The sequence below is a fragment of the Telmatherina bonti genome (assembly GCF_933228915.1).
Source record: "Telmatherina bonti genome assembly, chromosome: 10".
NCBI classification, from domain to species: Eukaryota; Metazoa; Chordata; class Actinopteri; order Atheriniformes; family Telmatherinidae; genus Telmatherina; species Telmatherina bonti.
In genome coordinates this window covers 25,170,687-25,190,458 of record NC_136628.1, presented here as the reverse complement: position 1 = coordinate 25,190,458, position 19,772 = coordinate 25,170,687, and the positions used below count along the sequence as shown (strand labels likewise).

Sequence of the window (19,772 nt, the reverse complement as noted above, 5' to 3'; positions counted from 1 at the left end):
GGCCTTGATCTTCATGTGTATGTTAACTGTATGAAAACTGAAGGGACAATATTGGTATTCCTTTCCTTTTTTTTTTTTTTATCTTCCCCCCCTGGTGAGCTTTATCTTTTACCTGGTCAGAGAATTTTATTACACAGTTGTAATTAGTTGATTATTACAGGCAAAAAAAGAATGGGCCTGTTTTTCTACTGGTTTAGTTGTAGTAATAACAGAACTAGCCAGCTGGATTCTGCTTTATTTGCACCTGAACATCTGGCCAAACTTTGCCAGCTGTCAGAGAAGATTTAGGTTGATCCTCCTCTTTGTAGGATGATCTGTTGGGGTCATGAAAGCTCTGATGGTAAAACTATTTTAGTGCTCCAAATAAATGCACATTTTTATGTGCACTAGCTACTGTGTATATGATGTGTAATTACTGTGCAAATGTATCCATTCTCTGTTGCTCTAGATTGTCCTATACAGATGTAATCTGGATTTCCTCTGTGGCCATTTTATATTATTCCAATCAGGCAAAATGTTAGGGTCATTTCTGTACATCAGGGTTTCCTCCTGTACTAAGGTTTAGTGCAATGGTTTAAGAATTATCTTAGAATTTAAAAGAGCATATCTTTCAAACTTTTTATGAGATGAAAGGTGAAACTCGTCTCTCCAAGCATCACAACTAAGTGCGATCAGAGGCAACACTACATACAAAATGCATAAAAGCTATGTAAGGGTTAGTTTTGAGTTGGGGAGTTATACAGTGCATCAACGGGGCTGAAAAGTACCATGACATTCCTCTTTCAAATGTCACTGCACCATATTTTCTCCAAATGGACTGTTTGACTGTAGTCTGTGTTGTGAAATAGAACAACTTTTCATATTTGCATTAATGCTTCAATTATCTTTTGTACTGTACCTTTTTTGTTCTTTGTGTGTCGGCTTTGGGCTGCTGACATAAACAAATGGAAATCTATAATCCTCAAATTAAAAATTTCGCATCCTCTTTTAAAATGTGCCTAGATGATCAAACAATATATGTACAGTGTCAAGAATAATTTCCATGTATAAGAAGACTTAAGAATCTGTAGGATATTGTAATACAGCCTGTGGAAAGTTACATTCATTGTGTTAATTTTGTGAGATTAAGTAATACTGAAATTAAAATTGTGTTGCCATTTGTTCAGATAAGGGGTATTTCCTCTGTACAAAGGCTTGTTGATTCATAATTCTTGATAATAAAGCTACTATGAAAATAGATTTAGATTATTATTCGATATATTTTTTTTTATTTGATTTGATATTGGTTTTGGAAATAGAAAGTCTAATTAGTAACATTCACAAGTGGTAATAACAATTAGTGTTATTAAAGGGGGAATTGACCAAAACTCAAATTTCCGTTTTGTGCCTTCAAGTTGGAGTGGTGTACATATATAAAGTAATGAAACATAAATATGAAAGTTTTGCAGTTACCAAATACATGCACAAGAAACATGTTAAATTACCCCAACCAGCATTTAAGTCAGATCTGATTGGCTTGAAGTAATCCAACACTGAACAGGACACCGAAAGTACTGCTGTCTAAAGGTAGAGGTTGACCTTCCATTACGAGAACCTAGACAAATACATTACACTTCACACATTACTAGTACATGAACAGAAGTTTCAGGAAGTAATTTTATTATTAAAATCACTGTCATTGGTCAGAGTACAGTGAACCAGAACATGGTATGGGTGGTCTCAGTCGGGAAATGGCTTGTTTTGCAAGGCACCATTCACCTGAGAAAAATCTCTGCTAATTACTCATGTTCTTTGACCCTCTTGGAGTGAACTAATTAGAGCTTAGATACCCTGCTGAATTAACAGAGTTTAAGACTCTCAATACACTCACTAGTAAGTATTTCAGAGTTAAAAAAGAATGAAACAAAAACTTCTAAAAATAAATTGACTCTTTGTGTGCAAAAACTCACTGCATCACTCTAAGTTTGCTGTACATTCATTTATATATATATATATATATATATATATATATATATATATATATATATATATATATATATAGATATATATATATATATAGATATATATATATCTATATATATATATATAGATAATATATTCATTCAGCTTTTACAGAGCTATGGTAGTTGCTTCTCTTTTGTCTGCAAGGGCTACTCATTAGGACTTCGATATGGATGAATTAAGTCCTTTAATCCTTTTCATTTTCATGCACCATCGGTCATGCCACTTGCTGTGTTTCAGAAAAGAATTTTTTTTTTTTTTTAGCTGAATAAAAGTGTTAATACTCTAGATAGAAGGTAGCTGAATACATTTTACACATTGTGTGTGGAAGTAAGGTCTGTTTTCTGAAAATTAGTTTTTTTCCGGTAATAGAAAAGCTGAAAAACGTCACTGTCCATGTCATACATAAGAGACACAAGAATCCTATAAAAGCTCATTTTTCATGTAAGCTTGTATTCTATGTGCCACATTTGAAAAAAGTTTAACTTTTTTGAGCTTACTTTGGTCATTTACTGTAAAGAAATGATGCCTCAGTGCACCGCTTCATTGAGATCTTCTTTTATACTACTCTTGACCACGAGCTCATTTTTGCTGATGAATTCTAGAGCAATTCCTCAACATCAAAATAAGGTAAAGAAGAAATTTATACTGTTCTGCTTGTTTATTTCTGGCCTCAGGTTATGTGTCCATTAAACCTGACTTTCATAGAAATATTATTGAAAAATCTGCCGTACCAGCTGAGATTATAACTGTTAGTTTGTTTTCCAGAATTCACATTGTCAGCATTTATTCCCAGTCATGGGTTTTAATATTTTGTACCAAAACAGTTAAACAACAATTCTGTAATATTTTACTATAACAATACAAATCATATACTGAACTTGTGTATAACTCATAAATAAGTAATGCATTGATCACTGCAGGATCTATGATGAATTTGTATTGCTTATCAGGAACTAATACTGATCTGATTTTATGTATTTGTGATTACTAAACATTTAATAGATCATCAATTGATTAACATTAATTCACAGTTAATTCATACAATCGTTACTATGTCAAATAATTTTCCCAGGTTGGCCACTGACTTTTTTGCGCTCAAAAGAAGTTATGTTGTTGTAGCTGTGGCAAATAAAGAACTACAGTGGTTTGACTCCCATTCATGTCAAAGTGTCCTCAGGAATGAAATTCTTTGCATGTGTCTAAAATACAAAAAAAAAAAAAAAAAAAAAAGCTCAACGACACGGAACAAAATTACATAATTTGGTCTAAATTGGCATTATTGTCAACATATCGATTGAAGTATGAATTAACAGTGGATTAATGTAAATCAACTGGTGATTTATAAATTGTGAATTAACCACACAAATCCACATTGAACATCAATAGTTTATGACAAACAACGGAATTCATAGTAGATTCTGAAATAACTAATGTATTAGTTAGTCATGAATTATACATTCATTAAATATAAGATTTATACCATATGAAGAATATGTAGGTGCCAGTTATGTTTGCTTTATCTATTCATTACTATTTTTCTCTTTCATACTTTATTACTATTATTTGCCTTTTACGTGTTTGAAATAAATTTAACTCAACTCAACCATTATTGTAAAGCATACCAACAATGCTAAATTTCTTAATGTCTATACTTTTTAAGATATTCATCAAATAAACATTTACAGAATGGCACAAACGTGGTTGTATATTGACAGGACATTTTGGATAGTTCTTACCAAAAGCAGATGATCTCCACTCCTTTGGATGTCAATGGTGACCCTGCAAAGGACTTCCCATTTGGATCCAGGAATTTCCATACCTTCCCACTAATGGAATCTGCATTTCTCTTGGACGATGAGGCTCATGCTACTCGAATGTGGCCACGCACTATCATGGATTACATGAAGCAACAGCTAAAGTTCAGAGGAAGGACAAAGAAAAACCCAAAGTACACTGTATAATGAAAATAATGTATAATAGTAAAAGATAATCATCTATTAAAACACTGCTTCAATGCCACATCTTTTGACTGTGACTTCTTTTTTTTACAGCAAATCTCATGTTTTGAAAATATGTCAGAAGATATGACTGTCTACACTAACTTATTATAAAACCGATGTCTTTTAACTCAGTAATCCATCCATCCATCCATTCAAACATTTTACTGCTTTTTCCTCTTAATGGTTGGAGTGAAGCTGGAGCCTATCCCAACAATCTTTGGGTGAGAGACAGGGTACACCCTTGACAGGTCGCCATTACATCACATGTAGCTCAATAATATTTAGTAAATTTCTTTTATATATAAAATGTCTCTGTAAAGCATAATATTTTTAAGTTTTCACTGGTGGAGGTGAAGGATGGTGAAGGTGTGGACCCAAATGCAGAGATGAGGGAAACAGGGATGCTGATTCCAGACTAATTTAATTAAACGGAGGCACTCAGGGGACTTACACAAACAACGAAGCACAACAAAATGATCCAGCAACCAAGAACTGAAACAAGACCAGGTAAACTCAATGAACAGGAAATCAATAAAGCTAAACAACCAACAAGAGAACCAAACAGGAAAAACTACTAAATAAAACAGGAAACCCAAAACTAAGGCACAGCACAAACCACATCATGACATAAGTAAAGGCACAAAAAACTAATTTGAACTGGTTACATAAATTGGGTATATTTACAAAACTGAAGAAGATATAATACCAACTTGGAAGGTGGAATGGTCCTCATGGAACAACTATAAACAAATCAAGTTAAATGTACAGAAACATTTCTTTTTTAAAAACAAAAAACAAAACTACAAAACAAGGCCTTTGACAGTACAACTATTGAAAGATACATATAAAATTATGGTAAAACTACTATTTAATCATCGTTTTAAAAAACACCCGGAACGAGGTATTGTAAAAAACATTTTAATATTTTCTTATTTTAAAGCTCCAACTGGGTAAATACAAAGAAAACCTGAAGACGGGTTTATATTTACATTCCAAAGCAGTTGGAGGCAGTATTGTCAATTTTACATGTTTGCCAAAAGATGGGCGTGTCCAACACCAAGAAGTAGAAGAAGAGGAGAAAGAAGAAAAGGAAAGGAAGAAGAAGACGCGCTCCAACACTATTCAATTCAAACTCTTACAAGGTTTTAAAATGCATTAAGTTGATATGTATTTTTTTTTTTATCAGCTTTTGGTTAACGGGAAAATCAGGAAGCATTCTGTTTCTTACCAGCATACAGCTTTGTGTTTGGAGACCGATAGAGAAGTAATTTCTTTAGCACAGCTAGCGGGTGAGCTAACGTTAGCGGCCCGAACTGCTACTACCAACAATTAAATACTGCGTTTGACTTCGATCTTTGTATTTTAATTTTCTTTTCCGTATGTGTTTATTTTCTTATATGAAATGATTTAGTTATTTGATTTACAACAGTTTTAACCTGCGACAGTTTACATAAGTATCTAGCAGGCCATCCACCTATCAGGGTACCCTCGTTTTCCTCATCAGTGTTTGTACTTTTCTCCTCGCCCTCTCCTCTGCACCCTTCTGAATTAGAAGATCAAGGCGGCAAAAGTATGTACAATTTAAACATTAAAATTCACATCACAAGTCACATAAAATATTTTTATTATCTTGTTGGGACTGCGTATCTACTTCTAATTTTAGCAAACTCACAGCCATGCTATCATTATCCATGCTTTCGCAATAATGTTTACCCAAACATTTCCCTTCTTGAAGATGGGAGACAGTGATGATGAATACGATCGGAGGAGAAGGGACAAATTCAGGCGAGAGAGAAGTGACTATGACCGATCGAGAGAAAGAGAGGACCGACGCAGAGATGACTGGAATGATAGGTATGAGAGAATTTATCACAAGTATCAGACAGCCATTTACAGATGACCGAAAAAAATCAGACCACATGTGGCTTTTTGGTGCGTCCAGGTGGATATGAATTTATATTTATATATATATATATATATATATATATATATATATATATATATATATATAAAACCTTTACAATCCCTCCCTCCCTACAGGGAGTGGGACAGGGGCAGGGAGCGTCGCAGCCGGGGTGAATACCGCGATTATGACCGAGGTCGAAGAGAGAGATTTACCCCACCCAGACATGACATGAGTCCCCAGCAGAAACGGATGAGAAGAGATTGGTGAGATTAATAGCAAGACTATTACTCACTTAAAAACTGGAATCTTCTCTTGTACAAGACCTTATCTTTTCTGGCAGGGATGACCACGGTGGAGATCCATATCGTGGGGGTTATGACTTGGGATATGGTGGTGGAGGAGGGCCCAGCTATGGCCCACCACAGCATTGGGGCCATCCTGACCTGCACCTCATGCAGCCTCATCAAGGCATCCCGATTCAGGCAAGGTGAGAAGCAATGTTGTTTCTAGATGTAAACTTTAACAATTATTATTGGTTTTAATTAATTTGCTCTCATAAATATCTGTAAAAATTGCTCAAAATAAAGAGAATGACACATCATCAACTTTGATTTCCAAAATTGTTTTAATTAAAAAATGCATATTGTGCAGAAGTTCAATGGGGAAAAAAGAGTAAGAAGACGCAACGTAATGACATTAATTTGTCTCATTACCAAAGGCGTTAAAAAAAAACATGAAAAAAAAAACCATCCAGATGTTTTTTTATCTATCTTAACAGATATTTAAATTTGCATTTTTCCATTAGGCTTGGAAACATCCATGACATGGATTTAGGTCCTCCACCTCCAATAATGAAGAGCTTTAAGGAGTTTCTGCTGTCCTTGGATGATTCTGTGGATGAGACTGAAGCAGTCAAACGCTACAATGACTATAAGATTGACTTTCGCCGACAACAGATGCAGGACTTCTTTTTGGCTCATAAAGACGAAGAGTGGTACGATCTTATTTGCCTATACTGCGTGAGCCTTGAACATGAATTTTAGTAGCTTTTAATGTAGTAGTAGTAGTAATATTTTCAATTAGACTCCAATTATCATATTGCTATCAGTATCAATATTACCCATTTAACTTGGTTGCTTATTATTGTCATTTTGAAATAATTACATTTTGAATCTAATAAGAATTAAATTAGGTATTTACGGTTGCATGCAACATATATTCTGGTTTACTTATACACTGTAGTATACGGTTTTGTGTTCATGCACAACATATGTATACACATTGTATAAATACTAATATAATAATAGAAGTATGAATGGCTAAGAAATCACGTATTTGCATTAAAATAAGAGACATGATCATACAAAAGATTAAGAAATTTAATGCATACAGGTGGTTGATTAACTTTTGCACTCTTAATGTGCACCGATCAACAGCTGGAAAGACCAAGTAAATAGTGAGAGGACAATAAGGCAAATGTGTATGTATACATTTTACTAGGACTAAGCACATGCAGTTATTTTAGTATATATAATGACTTGCTAACACACTTGCAGATCATGAAAAAAAAACTGATTTAATACAGTTCATAATTTTATTCATTATTCAGTTTATTCTAATTGTCTTTAGGTAGAATTTAACAGTAGTTAAACATGAAGTGTACTGCTGTGTAGCTTTTCATATTTTTGACTGAATTCTGCCCATAATCATAATAATGCAGGACTCAATAAGCTCTAACTGATATGTCTTTTTAATCTTTGGGCTTATCTTCATTTTGATTAAATCGTATTTACAGCTATGTAATGCTTGATAATGTTCATTTAACTTATTTCACTGTTATCATGCAAAATTGTTCTGTTTTGACCTAACCAATTTTTCTTCCCTTCATTTCAAATTCCATGTTGACAGCAATTTTTAAAAAATTTTTATTTTTATTTTTCCAAGCAAAAGTGGAACTCGTCTGCAGGAGTCGGTCTTAGATAGCAAGGGCATGCACTGCGCACAATGCAGTTGCTCTTAGACGCACAGTACAGGGATTTTAGCTAGACAGCCAAGTATTCCTCCGCACATGGAGGATTTTTTTTTTCTTGTTTTGTCCTTTTTCCAAATAATTTTCTTTTTATGTTGGGATAAAATTGAATCCCGCAACCGAATTTGTGTGTAAACAGACACCATTGGGGTGAAGTGGAGCGCATTTTCACAGAAGAGACCCCTCCCTCTCTGTATTTATTTGTTATTAAACTGGCAGAGCAAAAGGTAACTGTGGTCTACTCAATGATAAACTATTTTTAATGTGACATTCTAATAATGTGAATGCTTGATTTTATAATCTGTTGTCTTCTTTTTGTTTTTGGTGAGTTAATCTCAAGCTTTGTCGAGTATATAGAATTATAAGACTATTTAATGATAGTCCAGGACTAGGCTACAGACCACAAATTATAATTTTTTATTGTGCACAGAAACCTTTAATTCCACTGACTGATTTTAGTTTTTTTTTAACTTCTCCCAACAAACAGCCCGACACTCTGGATTCAAACTATTTGCTTAAAATCTAAAAGAAGAAACTAATATGCAAACAATCAAAAATATTCAATGTAATTTCATTACTTGAAAAATGTGATTTAGATATATAGTTTGTATTTGTTTACTAACTTTGCAACCTGTTCATCCCATCATTCCCTTCCCTGTGGACCCATTTTTTGGACACAGGTTCAGGTCCAAATACCACCCAGATGAGGCCAGTCGACTGAAGGCAGAGGCCCAGAGTGCCCTGCACAATCGTCAGAATGTCTTTATGTTCCTGATGGAGAATGGCTGGTTTGATAATGTCTCTCTGGACATTGAGCAAACTCCAGCTATTATTAGAGTTCTAGATGCAGGTAAGGGTTCAAAAAGTGTGTGAGTTTTTATTATGTTTCCTTGAAAGAAATAATAATGAAACTGATTGAATGCTGGTGATATTTGTTGACACCATCTTGAAATGCCATTTTGCTTTCCATTCTGAACCAAACACTCTTGTTTTCCCTTAGCTGTGATAAAAATGGAAGGAGGGACAGATCACGATCTTCGCATTTTGGACATGCCATCTGAAGAGGAAGAAGACAGGGACAAGTTTGCATCTGTCTCAGGGGCAGCTGAGCCTCCAAAGAGAGAAGACCTCAAAGCTGCAATTGGAGACCGCAAATCCTCAGAAGAAAAGGACAAAACTGAGAAGGTTTGTTATTTACTGTTACTCAGTAAATAAAAACAATGTAGAGCTGCCTTTAAGAGGTAATTTTGCCTCAGGAGCAGAGTGATGCTGCCAGCATAGACAGGGGAGCCAAAGCAGAAGAGGAGGAGGTGAAAACAGAAGCAGAGAAAGAAGCTATCAAGGAAGAAATGCCTGAACTGAAAAAGGTTGTTTTTATCTTTTTTTTTTTAATTTAAAAAAAAAAAAAAAAAAAACAATAAAAAGAAATGAACTAATTATCTAGGATTGTTCTTGTTTTTATTTGCCAGGCAAGAAGAAAGAGGAAGCATAGCGGGGACAGCGATGATGAAGCGAGCGCCTCAGAGAGTGACTCTGACTCAGACTCTGACTCCAACTCCCATTGCTCTGACAAACCTGTGAAGAAAGAAGATGATGACAAAGACGAGGAAGAAGATGAGGGTGAGGAATCGGATTCATTAGAACCTGTTTAAATTTTCAAAGCTAATTTAACAAGCTGCTCACAACTCTGTGAACAGAATGAATTTACAACACTGCTGTGGATTTTTCTCTGGTTTTAACTCAGAGGAGAAACCAAAGGAGAACTCAGAGGAAGGCACAAAAGAAGAGAAGAAGCCTAAAGATGACTCACCCAGACCTCGACCACTGCACAGGACTTGCTCTCTGTTCATGAGAAGCATTGCTCCAACCATTTCCAAAGCTGAGATTGTCTCTGTGAGTTGAAAGACGGCTGGTTACATTAATAGTTTGAAAGGTGTGAAATCACTGGATTTTATGAGTAGTTGGTGTCCTAATTTTCTCTTTTTGCATTTCCCTTCACAGCTTTGTCGTCGATACCCTGGATTTCTGCGTGTCTGCTTGTCTGATCCTCACCCTGAGCGCAGGTTGGTCAGAAAAATTCTTTATCTTGACACTTTGAATAATCTGTTTTATTTAATAAGACAACATTGTTTGACTACACATCATTACTCATTATGTTCCAATGAAAACTGTTTACTTCTTCAGGTTTTTTAGACGCTGCTGGGTGACTTTTGACAGAAGCATTAACATTAAAGAAGTCTGTTGGAACCTTCAGAACATTAGAGTAAGTGTTTTTTAAGCTGCACAGATGTTATGATAGCTCCAGAGATGAAGCCAGACAGCTCTTTTTGTTTCAAAGTTATGCAGCCTCCTTTATCTTTCACTGCACGAATTGTTTAAAATATATTCTGAATTCGCTCTTATTGAATTGATGAATTACAATTTGATATGCATAAGCAGATTTAGTTATTGATTCAATTTACTTTTATATTTAAAATATAAACTTTAACTCGAATGCACATTCAGTTTATCTTAAAATCACTGACATATTTTCCTACAAACCAAAGCTGCTGTGCAAGCTGATATCCAAGGAATCTTATGGATGTTTTTTTTAATCTGTCCAAACCCCGACTTAGCTCTTGAGGCAAATGAAAATTAGTTTTACTTTTAATTTCAACAGCTGCGAGACTGTGAACTGGCACCGGGGGTGAACAGGGACCTTGCTCGAAGGGTGCGTCATGTTAATGGAATCACTCAACACAAGCAGGTGCTCCGCAATGACATCAAGCTAGCTGCTAAGCTCATTCATGCTCTGGATGAAAAAGGGGATTTGTGGAGCAGCATATCTCGGGAGGGGCAGAGCACTGACGTCAGTACCTACTCTTGTGCATTTGCATATATGCATATAATTTTGCAGCTTGTTGACAGATAATACCATTATTAATTTTCGTTACTTTGCTTTGCAATAGGTGTCAACTCAGAACCCCATCATGAAAAATATTACTGATTACCTAATTGAGGAGGTGAGTGCTGAGGAAGAGGAGCTGCTGGGCTCTGGGAGTGGAATGGATCCTGAGGAAAGCACCAAGGAGGGAAACCCTGCTGAGACGACTGTGGAAAGGGATGACAAACTAGCCAAGGTGTGACTTGTGCAATACTTTTAACATTCCTAGTTAAAGATAGTTAGCTTTACTTGTTTTTTTTTTCCCTTTCACTCGCTAACTGACCAAAATGCCCAACTTTATGAATTATATGTGAAAGATTTGTTGCCACATTTGTTGTTTCAGGTTTTGGACCGTTTGATCTTGTATCTGCGGATTGTGCACTCGGTTGATTACTACAATACCTGTGAATACCCCAGTGAGGATGAAATGCCCAATCGCTGTGGCATGATTCATGTTCGTGGACCCATTCCTCCCAACCGCATCACACACGGAGAAAGTCAGTATGTTAAAGTGAAATATCTTGTGTTTAAATAGGATAGGGTGATGTAGGTGCTTTTATTAAATTGTGGAGTGAATACTAGAAATATCTATTTAAATTGCTGGAGTTAAAATGGATTTGAACTAATTTAAAACATTGGCAGTGCTTCAGTAGTTTTACCATCATATTATTTTGCTCACAGGCTTTAATGAGATTTTGCTGAAGTGTTTAAAAATAATTTGTTTGAAAGTCATAGATAGCAGATTTTTGTTGTTTTAGGTTGTTTTAGTACATTAATAGTCCAAAGTTTAGACACATCTGCCCATTAAATGTGAATGTCACATTCTTGCCTCCAATTAGCTGAGGTCTCACAATGTTGCTTTTTCAATCAGTTGGCAGAGCATGCATTGCTCTATTATTAGTAAAGGTTTCATGCAAAATGTATTCTTTTTTTTATTACTTAAGAAGAAACAGTTTATATCCAAAGGTTCAACAGTTCATCCTCCTTACTTCTCTGGCATGTTATTGGACTAGTCCAGAACAGAAAAGCACTAGCTGAAGAAGTGCCATCTCATCAGTAGATGTCACTATATTTCATTCACTTTACACATAAAGACCTTATAGGTTGATGAAACAAACAAAAAAAATGTTCTGATGACCTTGTTGTGTTGCATCTATTTTATTACAGTGCAACAGTGGCAGAAGATGATGGAGGAGAAGTTGATTCCCTTGTTTAGTTTAAAAGAAGTGCTTTCTGAGGAGGAGGCTCTTAAGATGGGACGCAAAGATCCGGAGGAGGAGGTGGAGAAGTTTGTGTCCGCCAACACACAAGAGTTGGGAAAAGACAAATGGCTTTGCCCTTTAAGTGGCAAAAAATTTAAGGTGAGTGCTTTGAAAGCAGAGGATTAACAACGGCAAAATACGTTGATTCAGTTTTGCCAGTCTTTTCAAAGGTTGAAAATATTTTTACTTGTCTCGCTTGTCTTTTTTTTTTATTTTATTTTAAACTATTTCCCAGGGTCCAGAGTTTGTACGGAAACACATTCTGAACAAACACGGGGACAAAATCGAGGAGGTGAAAAAGGAGGTGGCATTCTTCAACAATTTCCTGATGGATGCTAAGAGACCGTCGCTTCCTGAAATGAAGCTTCCTCCTCTTCCAGGCCCAGGGCAAGGTTGATAGATGATTTTTTTTTTTCACATTACTTAAAAAAAACATGCAAATAGATGCAATAGATCTTAAAACAGTTATAATAAACTAGCCTTTGTCTTGTTTTTGGTTTTGTTGTACAGGTTTGCTTTCTCCCACAATGCCATTTCCTCCCCAAGGCCCTCAGGGTCCAATGGGCTTTGCCCAACCTCGTCCACCACTTATGGGTTATGGTGGTAAGTTATTACTACTGAACGTGTTCTTGTGTAGGAAAAGTTGATGTTTTCATTTTTAATTTTAATATCCTTCTTGACAGCAGGTGGTCCTCCATACCCACCTAACCAATTTGTAGGAGGCAGAGGCAGCTATGATAACTTCCGTGGACAAGGTGGCTACCTGGGCAAGCCACGCAACATCAGGTAAGACTATTGTACGTATAATTTTTGCTTTGTAACATACTGTCTCAATTTACACCTGTTAGACCATGGAAGATCTAACAGGAAGTGGAAGGGCACTTCTAATCTACCACGGCTTTTTGCTTTCTCCCCTTTTGACTCTTAACTCAGAATGTCTCGAGGTGATCCACGCAACATCATCGAGTATCGTGACCTAGATGCGCCGGATGATATGGACTTCTTTTAGAAAGTTTTTGTTTTCAGTTCCTACCAGTGTTGTTCTCTGTAGATTATTCCCTTTTAATGGGAAAAAAAAACATCATTTTGTTATTGTGTATCCAGAACACTGCTGTAAACTGATACCTCAATAAAGTTTACTTGTATGAAGTGACTTAACTTAAACTTGTGTGTGACATGTAATAGGAATATGGTACTTAAACACAAATATATTAAAAGTTAATTGTAATTTTCAAGAAAATAGTCAGATAATCAAAAAAGAATTGGTGGACCACTTTAGCACTACAAAGTAAAGATATAGGTGTGACATATTTTAACAACCAAATTATTTGAACCGCTTGGTCTTTAAAGTAACAAGGACTAAGTTCATTTTCAACAAATACACATGCTAAGTAAAGGAAGCTTCCATCATTTACCCGGTTTTGCAAAGAAAGCAGTCCGTCTTAATGGTCCTCAAATTTTATTTATAAAAAAGCATATATTTATATTTTAAATTTGCAATACAGTCAGTTTACAATATGAGCAGAGACCTACGACCTTGTAGAAAAAGGCGTTATTTTCTAACATTGTGGGAGCTTCTGATTGTATTATTTTCCAGGTAGATGTTCCAGCATAGGAGTAATTCTTGGTAATAATTCAAAGACAGAAGACAAATGATATTTTCCTTTTAAAGAGCAAAATCAGCTGGGATAAAATGACATCTTAAAAACTAAATGAAATACAAAATTAAAATGGTGTATGCCCATGTTGGTAGTCTATCCAATCCCCTTCGATCAATGTTATAAGCTTTATATATATTTAAAAAAAAAAACCCTAATGGATTACTTTCCAATTCATCATAGTTACTCAGTCCGTTAATTCTGTTTATATTTAGACTCTTACCAGTGTCCAGAAATACTATGATGCAAATGAACAAGCAGTGTTTTTTCTGGAGGCCTGCTTAAGGTGTCCCCTGCCTGATTCCGGGTGGCACCATGACCCTGAATTGGGTACATTAGGTAAGTAAAATGAAATAAAAAGTCCCTTTAGTATTCATATTTCCTGTAATACCAAAAATTAAGGTGTAAATTGTAATCCAGTACAAGAGTACCGCACTGAAGTCAAAGAAACTGGCGAAAGCTGAGGAATTTTTCCTTGGTCATATCAAATACAAAAAAAATTATTACAGTGTTCCATAACGCTTAGCCAGCGAAATAAACTCAGCATTTGAGTGAACTGTTGTGCAGATATGGTTGTCTTTCCTGTTGTGTTGGCTGCTTATAAAGTATTACTTAAAGTTTATGCAACAAAGATGGTCATTTCTGTTGACATAGTACAACTCTGTGTATTTCTCCACTATTCACAGACAGCTGTATATAAAGTTTAAGTACAATTTTTCAAATGAATTCTCAGACTATGAGCAGCGTCTTGCTATACTTTGTTCCTTTTTTAATAATTACCTCTGAAAGTTGTGTAATAAATCCAATGACACTCAAACCAAAGAGAAATGTCTAAATAATCTCAAGCTTGTGACTTTCAGATAGTCCACAGCTGACCTTGTGTTCATGGAATAGTTTAGTTAGGGCCTCCATGTAGAGTCTGTGATAGTGATCAACCTCCTCTTCAGTAGGTGTGACACACTTTGGCACTGAGATTGGACTTCCCACTAAAAGGAGTTGTGAAAAGAAAATGGGCTCAGTACATTAAATAGTTTTAGCACTTATTTATAGAATAATGAAATACTCACCAACAGTAGTTACAGGAGTTCGGTAGGGTATGACTCCAAAGCGTTCACCAACAAATAGACATGGTGCAAAACCCATGATTTTTTTAAACAAGTCCTGCAATCTGCGACCCAGAGTCCCCTCTGAGAGAATAACCTGCTGAAAGAGTTCATTCTCCCCGAATGAATAAACTGGCACCAGATCAGCTCTGTGGAAGAACGTCAGACATGGATGTTTTTGCAGTAGTGATGAATACATTGGCTGTCAATTATTACTGTTATTACTGTGTGCATGTGCATGTTTTCCCACCCAAACTCGAGAGCAATCCTGACAAATCCTTTTCGTTGCTTCATGACTACTGTGTTGACTCCAGGAGAGGATGCCAAGGACTCAGCAGCACCCCCCACAACAATCACCACTGCATTTCCTTTCCCTTTTTTAGAAAGGAGGTGCGCTAGGCTGGGTTTACTGACTGGGTAAAGACCTTATCACAGACAAAATGAGAGAAGCAGTTTGGCAGATTTAAAAAGTAAAACATCATTCAACAACAACAGGTTGCTGTCACAGCTTCCAAACAGACATTTTTCTGCATGCTTATGCTTTTTATTGACTCAAGTTCATGTTTACCCCAAATTCCATTTGTGGAAATGGATTGCATTTTGATTTGGTACAAAAATGGTTTAAACATCAATCACGAGAACATATTTGTGGCTTCATTTTTCTTAATCTCACCAAGTAAAACCCCCCTGTTTATATTTGTAGTACAAATATCCTAAAAGTGCTGTGTGTGGTTATGGCTGTGTATTTGGTCAAAATCAATTTTGACCAAATACAAATGGCTTCTCAGATTAAGACTGAGTACTTTAGTCTCTTTGTTGAGTAGTTTGCAAATACCTGCACTCATTAAGTAGTCCCTGAACAGTGGTATCCTGAAAAGGCCTGCCAGTATTGCCAGGGACGCTCGCACCCCAGGAAACATCTCAGCAAATCCACAAGCCTCTGTGCTGAAGCAGGCGAAGGCTCCTGCTGACATGATACCATGCGGATGGCTCCCAAAGACGTAGTTTTTGTTTGGATTCAGCTCCACTGTCTTCACCAGCTAAGCAAGGAAGAGTATTAATGTGGCAGATCAGTCAGTCCCTGCTGTTAATCACACAACCAAACCACTTTCTCTGTGTTATCTGAATATATGGAGATTAAGAGCCAACTTTCTTAACGGGCTCTCGCAGGATGGCATTTGACAGGGAGAGTTAATGAAACTGTTGTGATTAACGGCCTACGGAATGGGATGCTTATTAAAACGACTTTCATGCCATAGATGTATTATCATATCTGCCTTGATAACGAATCAGGTCAGATAATACGTCAACTAGAATATTATTACCATAATTAATTTCTATCTCATAAAAGTTGTTGAAAATATTGGGGAGGGGAATGGGAATGCGCTGAGTGAACTGCATGCAAAGCATTTTATTTCGCACCATACTGCTGTTACATGTAATGACTTGAACCAAAATGAAACTTACTTTAATTGGGAAAAAGTCTCTGAAGTGCTCCCACACACTCCACTTCCTCACAAATGTTGTTCTCCTGCCCCCTGATGGACACATTAGATATCTTAGAGCCATCAAGAATCCCCTTGTTAAACTAAACTAACTTGATAGACTATAATAGTAGACCACTTTTATTTATTTATTTAAATTACTCAACAAAATAAGCAAAACAACAAAAAGTGTTGTGAAATTTCCACAAAAAACAGATCAGTCGGTTTGCAAGTATTGAATAGTAAGCCTTGACTGTTGAAGCTACTCGTGTACACTGCTGCTACAACTCAAAAGACAGTTGATCAAATCAAGGCACAAAATAAACTTAAACCAAATACAAATGGAACAAAGTGAGTGTTTAATAGTGTCTCAACTTCACAAGGAGTGAACAGTTTTTATATCAACTGGTAGGTTTTTGTGTTTGGGACAAATAAATGGAAGTTATCATTCAACCGCAGAGTAAATCTGTAAAAGTTCCTTTAATTTTGATCAATTCCTCTAGTTTTAAAGCTTGTTAATTGTAATTTTTTTTTTTTTTTTAGCTTTCAGAATCTCATCATCTACTTTGTGTTCAAGTATTGTGAAAGTTAACCAGTCACAGAAGACTGCCCCCCCCCCCCCCCCCCCCCCCCCCCTGTCGTCTGTAACAACGCACCCTTTATGGCTGATCAAGTTCATCACCAACCTTTCATATAATATGTGCATTGCATTAAAAAGCTACATTTATTTTGTGTACTTCCTCATTTGTTTGTACTCATCACATGTTATCTGCATAAACATGGTTCCAGTGTTTTGATGAAATTGTTTCCTTTACCTCTTTCAGGGGTTTGCCAGTCCATCACCAGCCACATGAAGTACAGAGTAGGCAGTGGCCACAGAGAAGTGAACATAAGATACACCATCAAGACAATGCAAGCCACTCCTGCAGTTGGACGATCATTGTGCCATGGTCAACAATATGAGAGTCCATATATGTTGGGGTACAAGAGATGTCTTTCATGAGCTTACAGTGTTTCTTAAATGTTTGACAGAATCAGAAAAAAGGGAACTTGTGATAATCTTACCTAAGAAGAGAAAGCTCATCACCCATTGCAGAACACTTACTGCCTCCACAAACTCTTTCAGCTGAGTTTTTTCTTTAGTCATTATTGAAAGCTGAAGGCAAGATTACTAATAATCAGCAATCAACATTATTTCAAATCTGGCCAACATTCAGAAAATGTCATGTGTACTTGAACAATATTACAGACTTGTAAACATGTATTTAAAGTTAGAAAATATAATATAGATGATTTTATGATCATAAACAGATTGCAGTGTTAATCAGTACCTCGGCTTGTGCCTGCAATCTGCCTTAAGGGCTAAAAAAGACTGGAAAAACTTGCATGGCATTCAGCAGCCAGATCAAGTGACTCACCCAAGAACAAGCTAACAGGAAAATTTAAACATGCAGTCATTAATTTTTACACAAATAAAACTATGAGTCAGGCCATAAAACACTTTTAAGATAGATGTTATCAAAAGAATGTTTAAAAAAACTTTGAGAGTCATTCTGTTTAACATAAAACACAATACTTTACCTTTCTAGAGTTTATTCCCTGTTTAATTTGAATGGATGAACATGTTCTGCTTTTCCACGGTTCAGCTTGGTGCCCTTTGACCAGATCACTCTGTAAAAGACTGCTGATAACAAATCCACTCCCCCGATACTTTGACATGCACGCCGTGTCAGAGAAACGTTTTATGGATGGGTACTTTGTATATTGATACATTGAAGCATGATCAGCTGAACATGCAATGATTTTATGATCAGATTGGTGTAAGTGTTATTGTTCCCTTTGAACCCTACAAACAAGAAGAGTTTGCAGAATAATTAACTACAAATTTAATGTATTTAACTTATACCTGCTGTTCATCCTTCTTTATGTAGATAATTAATGCTATAATTATCAAGATGATCTTCTTTCTTTTTTTTTTTTTTCTTTTTTTACAGGAAAACAATCTGTCTGCTTAGATTTGGTCTGCATAAAAAAAGAGTCTTGACTCATTTAAAACTGGTGACCCAGATGAGGTGTTTTAATAATCAGCCTTTGCTTTTGTCCTTCCAAAAGATTTGCACACTGGTGGCAGAAGAATCCCGTCAAGGTACCTTTTGTTGGGGGACCACAGGGTAAGTACTGCCCATTGCCTGTTTTTCTTGAATGCACAATTTTTTTCCTGATTGTTCTACAGAGGACAATTTCTTTTCAGTCTTTTGTTTCCTTTTCAGTAGTCAAGGACTCTGTGATGCTGATAAACAATTGACAAAGTGTTGCGATGGAGCCCATTTGTTTTCTGAGTGAAGGCAAAGTGCTATGCCATATGGTCATATATTTCAGGATTAAACTTATTTTCCGGCATCTTCTACTGTACTACTACTGCCAATTAGTCAGTTTATCTTTTTAAGCATTAATAGGTTAAAAAACAAAACAAAACAAAACAAAAAAACTCTTTTTTTTTTTTAAATCACCAGAGAGACTCTGACATGAAACCAGGTTGTGGTTCCTGGTTCTGCCAAGTTTCAGGTCTTAAAATTCAAATGACACAGCTGTGAAGGTTGCAGAAGGACCTACAGTATGTGGTTTCATGCCAGCAGCTGCAGATGACTTCTCAGTAACACGCCCAAGCTTTTATCAGCTGTTGTGGAGAAACACCCTCTATAGCGCCCCCGGCGGCCAATAGGCTAAAGTGGATCAGAGCATATAGAAAGGGTCTATGTGCAACAATTTTTTGCCCTTTGACCACTTGAAGGTAGAGCAATCACCATCTTGGTCTCTTTGGCTTCTGCATTTTATGAACCAGTTTGTCCTTTAATCATCTGTTTTACACATCTGAGTCTCTTTGTCACAACCACTGTTTGTGGTTTTTACCTGTCAGAAGACAAAATCTCCAGAGAGGCCTTTCCCAGAGACCTACATTTATTGTTACTGCATTTTACTTATTTCATCTCATGCTCATCCACCTCCTCCTGACAACATGCCATGGCAGTATCCAGGTGTCAGGAGTGCCAGATTTTTTAAAATGAGTAATTTAATCCTTTCTCTCTTATCATTTTAGTTTAGCAATCATCAAGCAACCTCACTTATTCTCTCACTCAACTCACTAACCTGGCAATTTCAGAGCTATGGTAGAGCAAAAGGCATCCATTGGAGGGCAGAAGACAAGTATTAGATTGTATTCAATATGGTTTTGAGCTAAGCTTTTACTATAAAAAGATGCAATAGGTCTCAAAAACAGTAGGTGTTGGTATCAAATATAATACATTTGATGCTAGAGGGTTAACGTACTCATAACAAAAGAGAAGGAGCTTTTCAGGTTGTAATTCCAATAACAAAATATCCAAATGACTTCCCACAACTGGAC

At 36.1% G+C, this 19,772-nt stretch overlaps 2 protein-coding genes across 6 annotated transcripts; one reads left to right on the top strand and one right to left on the bottom strand.

Annotated features, from left to right (window-relative positions):
* The first annotated feature begins 5,092 nt into the window (after positions 1-5,092).
* On the top strand, positions 5,093-13,277 carry srrt (serrate RNA effector molecule homolog (Arabidopsis)). Of its 5 annotated transcripts, none has more exons than XM_079247900.1 (21): positions 5,093-5,146; positions 5,557-5,574; positions 5,740-5,858; positions 6,045-6,173; positions 6,251-6,397; positions 6,716-6,904; positions 8,620-8,789; positions 8,940-9,124; positions 9,196-9,306; positions 9,409-9,559; positions 9,684-9,832; positions 9,941-10,002; positions 10,124-10,202; positions 10,599-10,787; positions 10,888-11,058; positions 11,206-11,359; positions 12,030-12,223; positions 12,360-12,516; positions 12,635-12,727; positions 12,808-12,910; positions 13,058-13,277. In XM_079247900.1, exons 3-21 carry the CDS (start codon positions 5,740-5,742, stop codon positions 13,131-13,133), a joined length of 2,628 nt encoding a protein of 875 aa, XP_079104026.1. In that variant the 5' UTR covers positions 5,093-5,146; positions 5,557-5,574; the 3' UTR covers positions 13,134-13,277. The 5 variants fall into 5 exon arrangements, with proteins under 5 accessions (XP_079104026.1, XP_079104027.1, XP_079104030.1 ...); XM_079247901.1 differs by having other exon boundaries at positions 5,098-5,293; XM_079247902.1 differs by having other exon boundaries at positions 5,105-5,146; positions 5,560-5,574.
* Positions 13,278-14,613: 1,336 nt separating this feature from the next.
* mogat3b (monoacylglycerol O-acyltransferase 3b) lies at positions 14,614-17,516 on the bottom strand (the record flags this gene model as incomplete). Its single annotated transcript, XM_079248079.1, has 7 exons — positions 14,614-14,768; positions 14,850-15,034; positions 15,136-15,310; positions 15,721-15,925; positions 16,353-16,423; positions 17,185-17,292; positions 17,435-17,516. 7 exons carry the CDS (start codon positions 17,514-17,516, stop codon positions 14,614-14,616), a joined length of 981 nt encoding a protein of 326 aa, XP_079104205.1.
* Positions 17,517-19,772: the final 2,256 nt, after the last annotated feature.

Excerpts from the sequence above, each read along its gene's own strand:
- srrt (XM_079247900.1), top strand. The coding sequence starts at position 5,740 with ATGGGAGACAGTGATGATGAATACGATCGGAGGAGAAGGGACAAATTC. Across the intron at positions 9,125-9,195 it reads AAAAGGACAAAACTGAGAAG|GAGCAGAGTGATGCTGCCAG; the intron begins GTTTGTTATTTA and ends ATTTTGCCTCAG. Across the intron at positions 12,224-12,359 it reads TAAGTGGCAAAAAATTTAAG|GGTCCAGAGTTTGTACGGAA; the intron begins GTGAGTGCTTTG and ends ACTATTTCCCAG.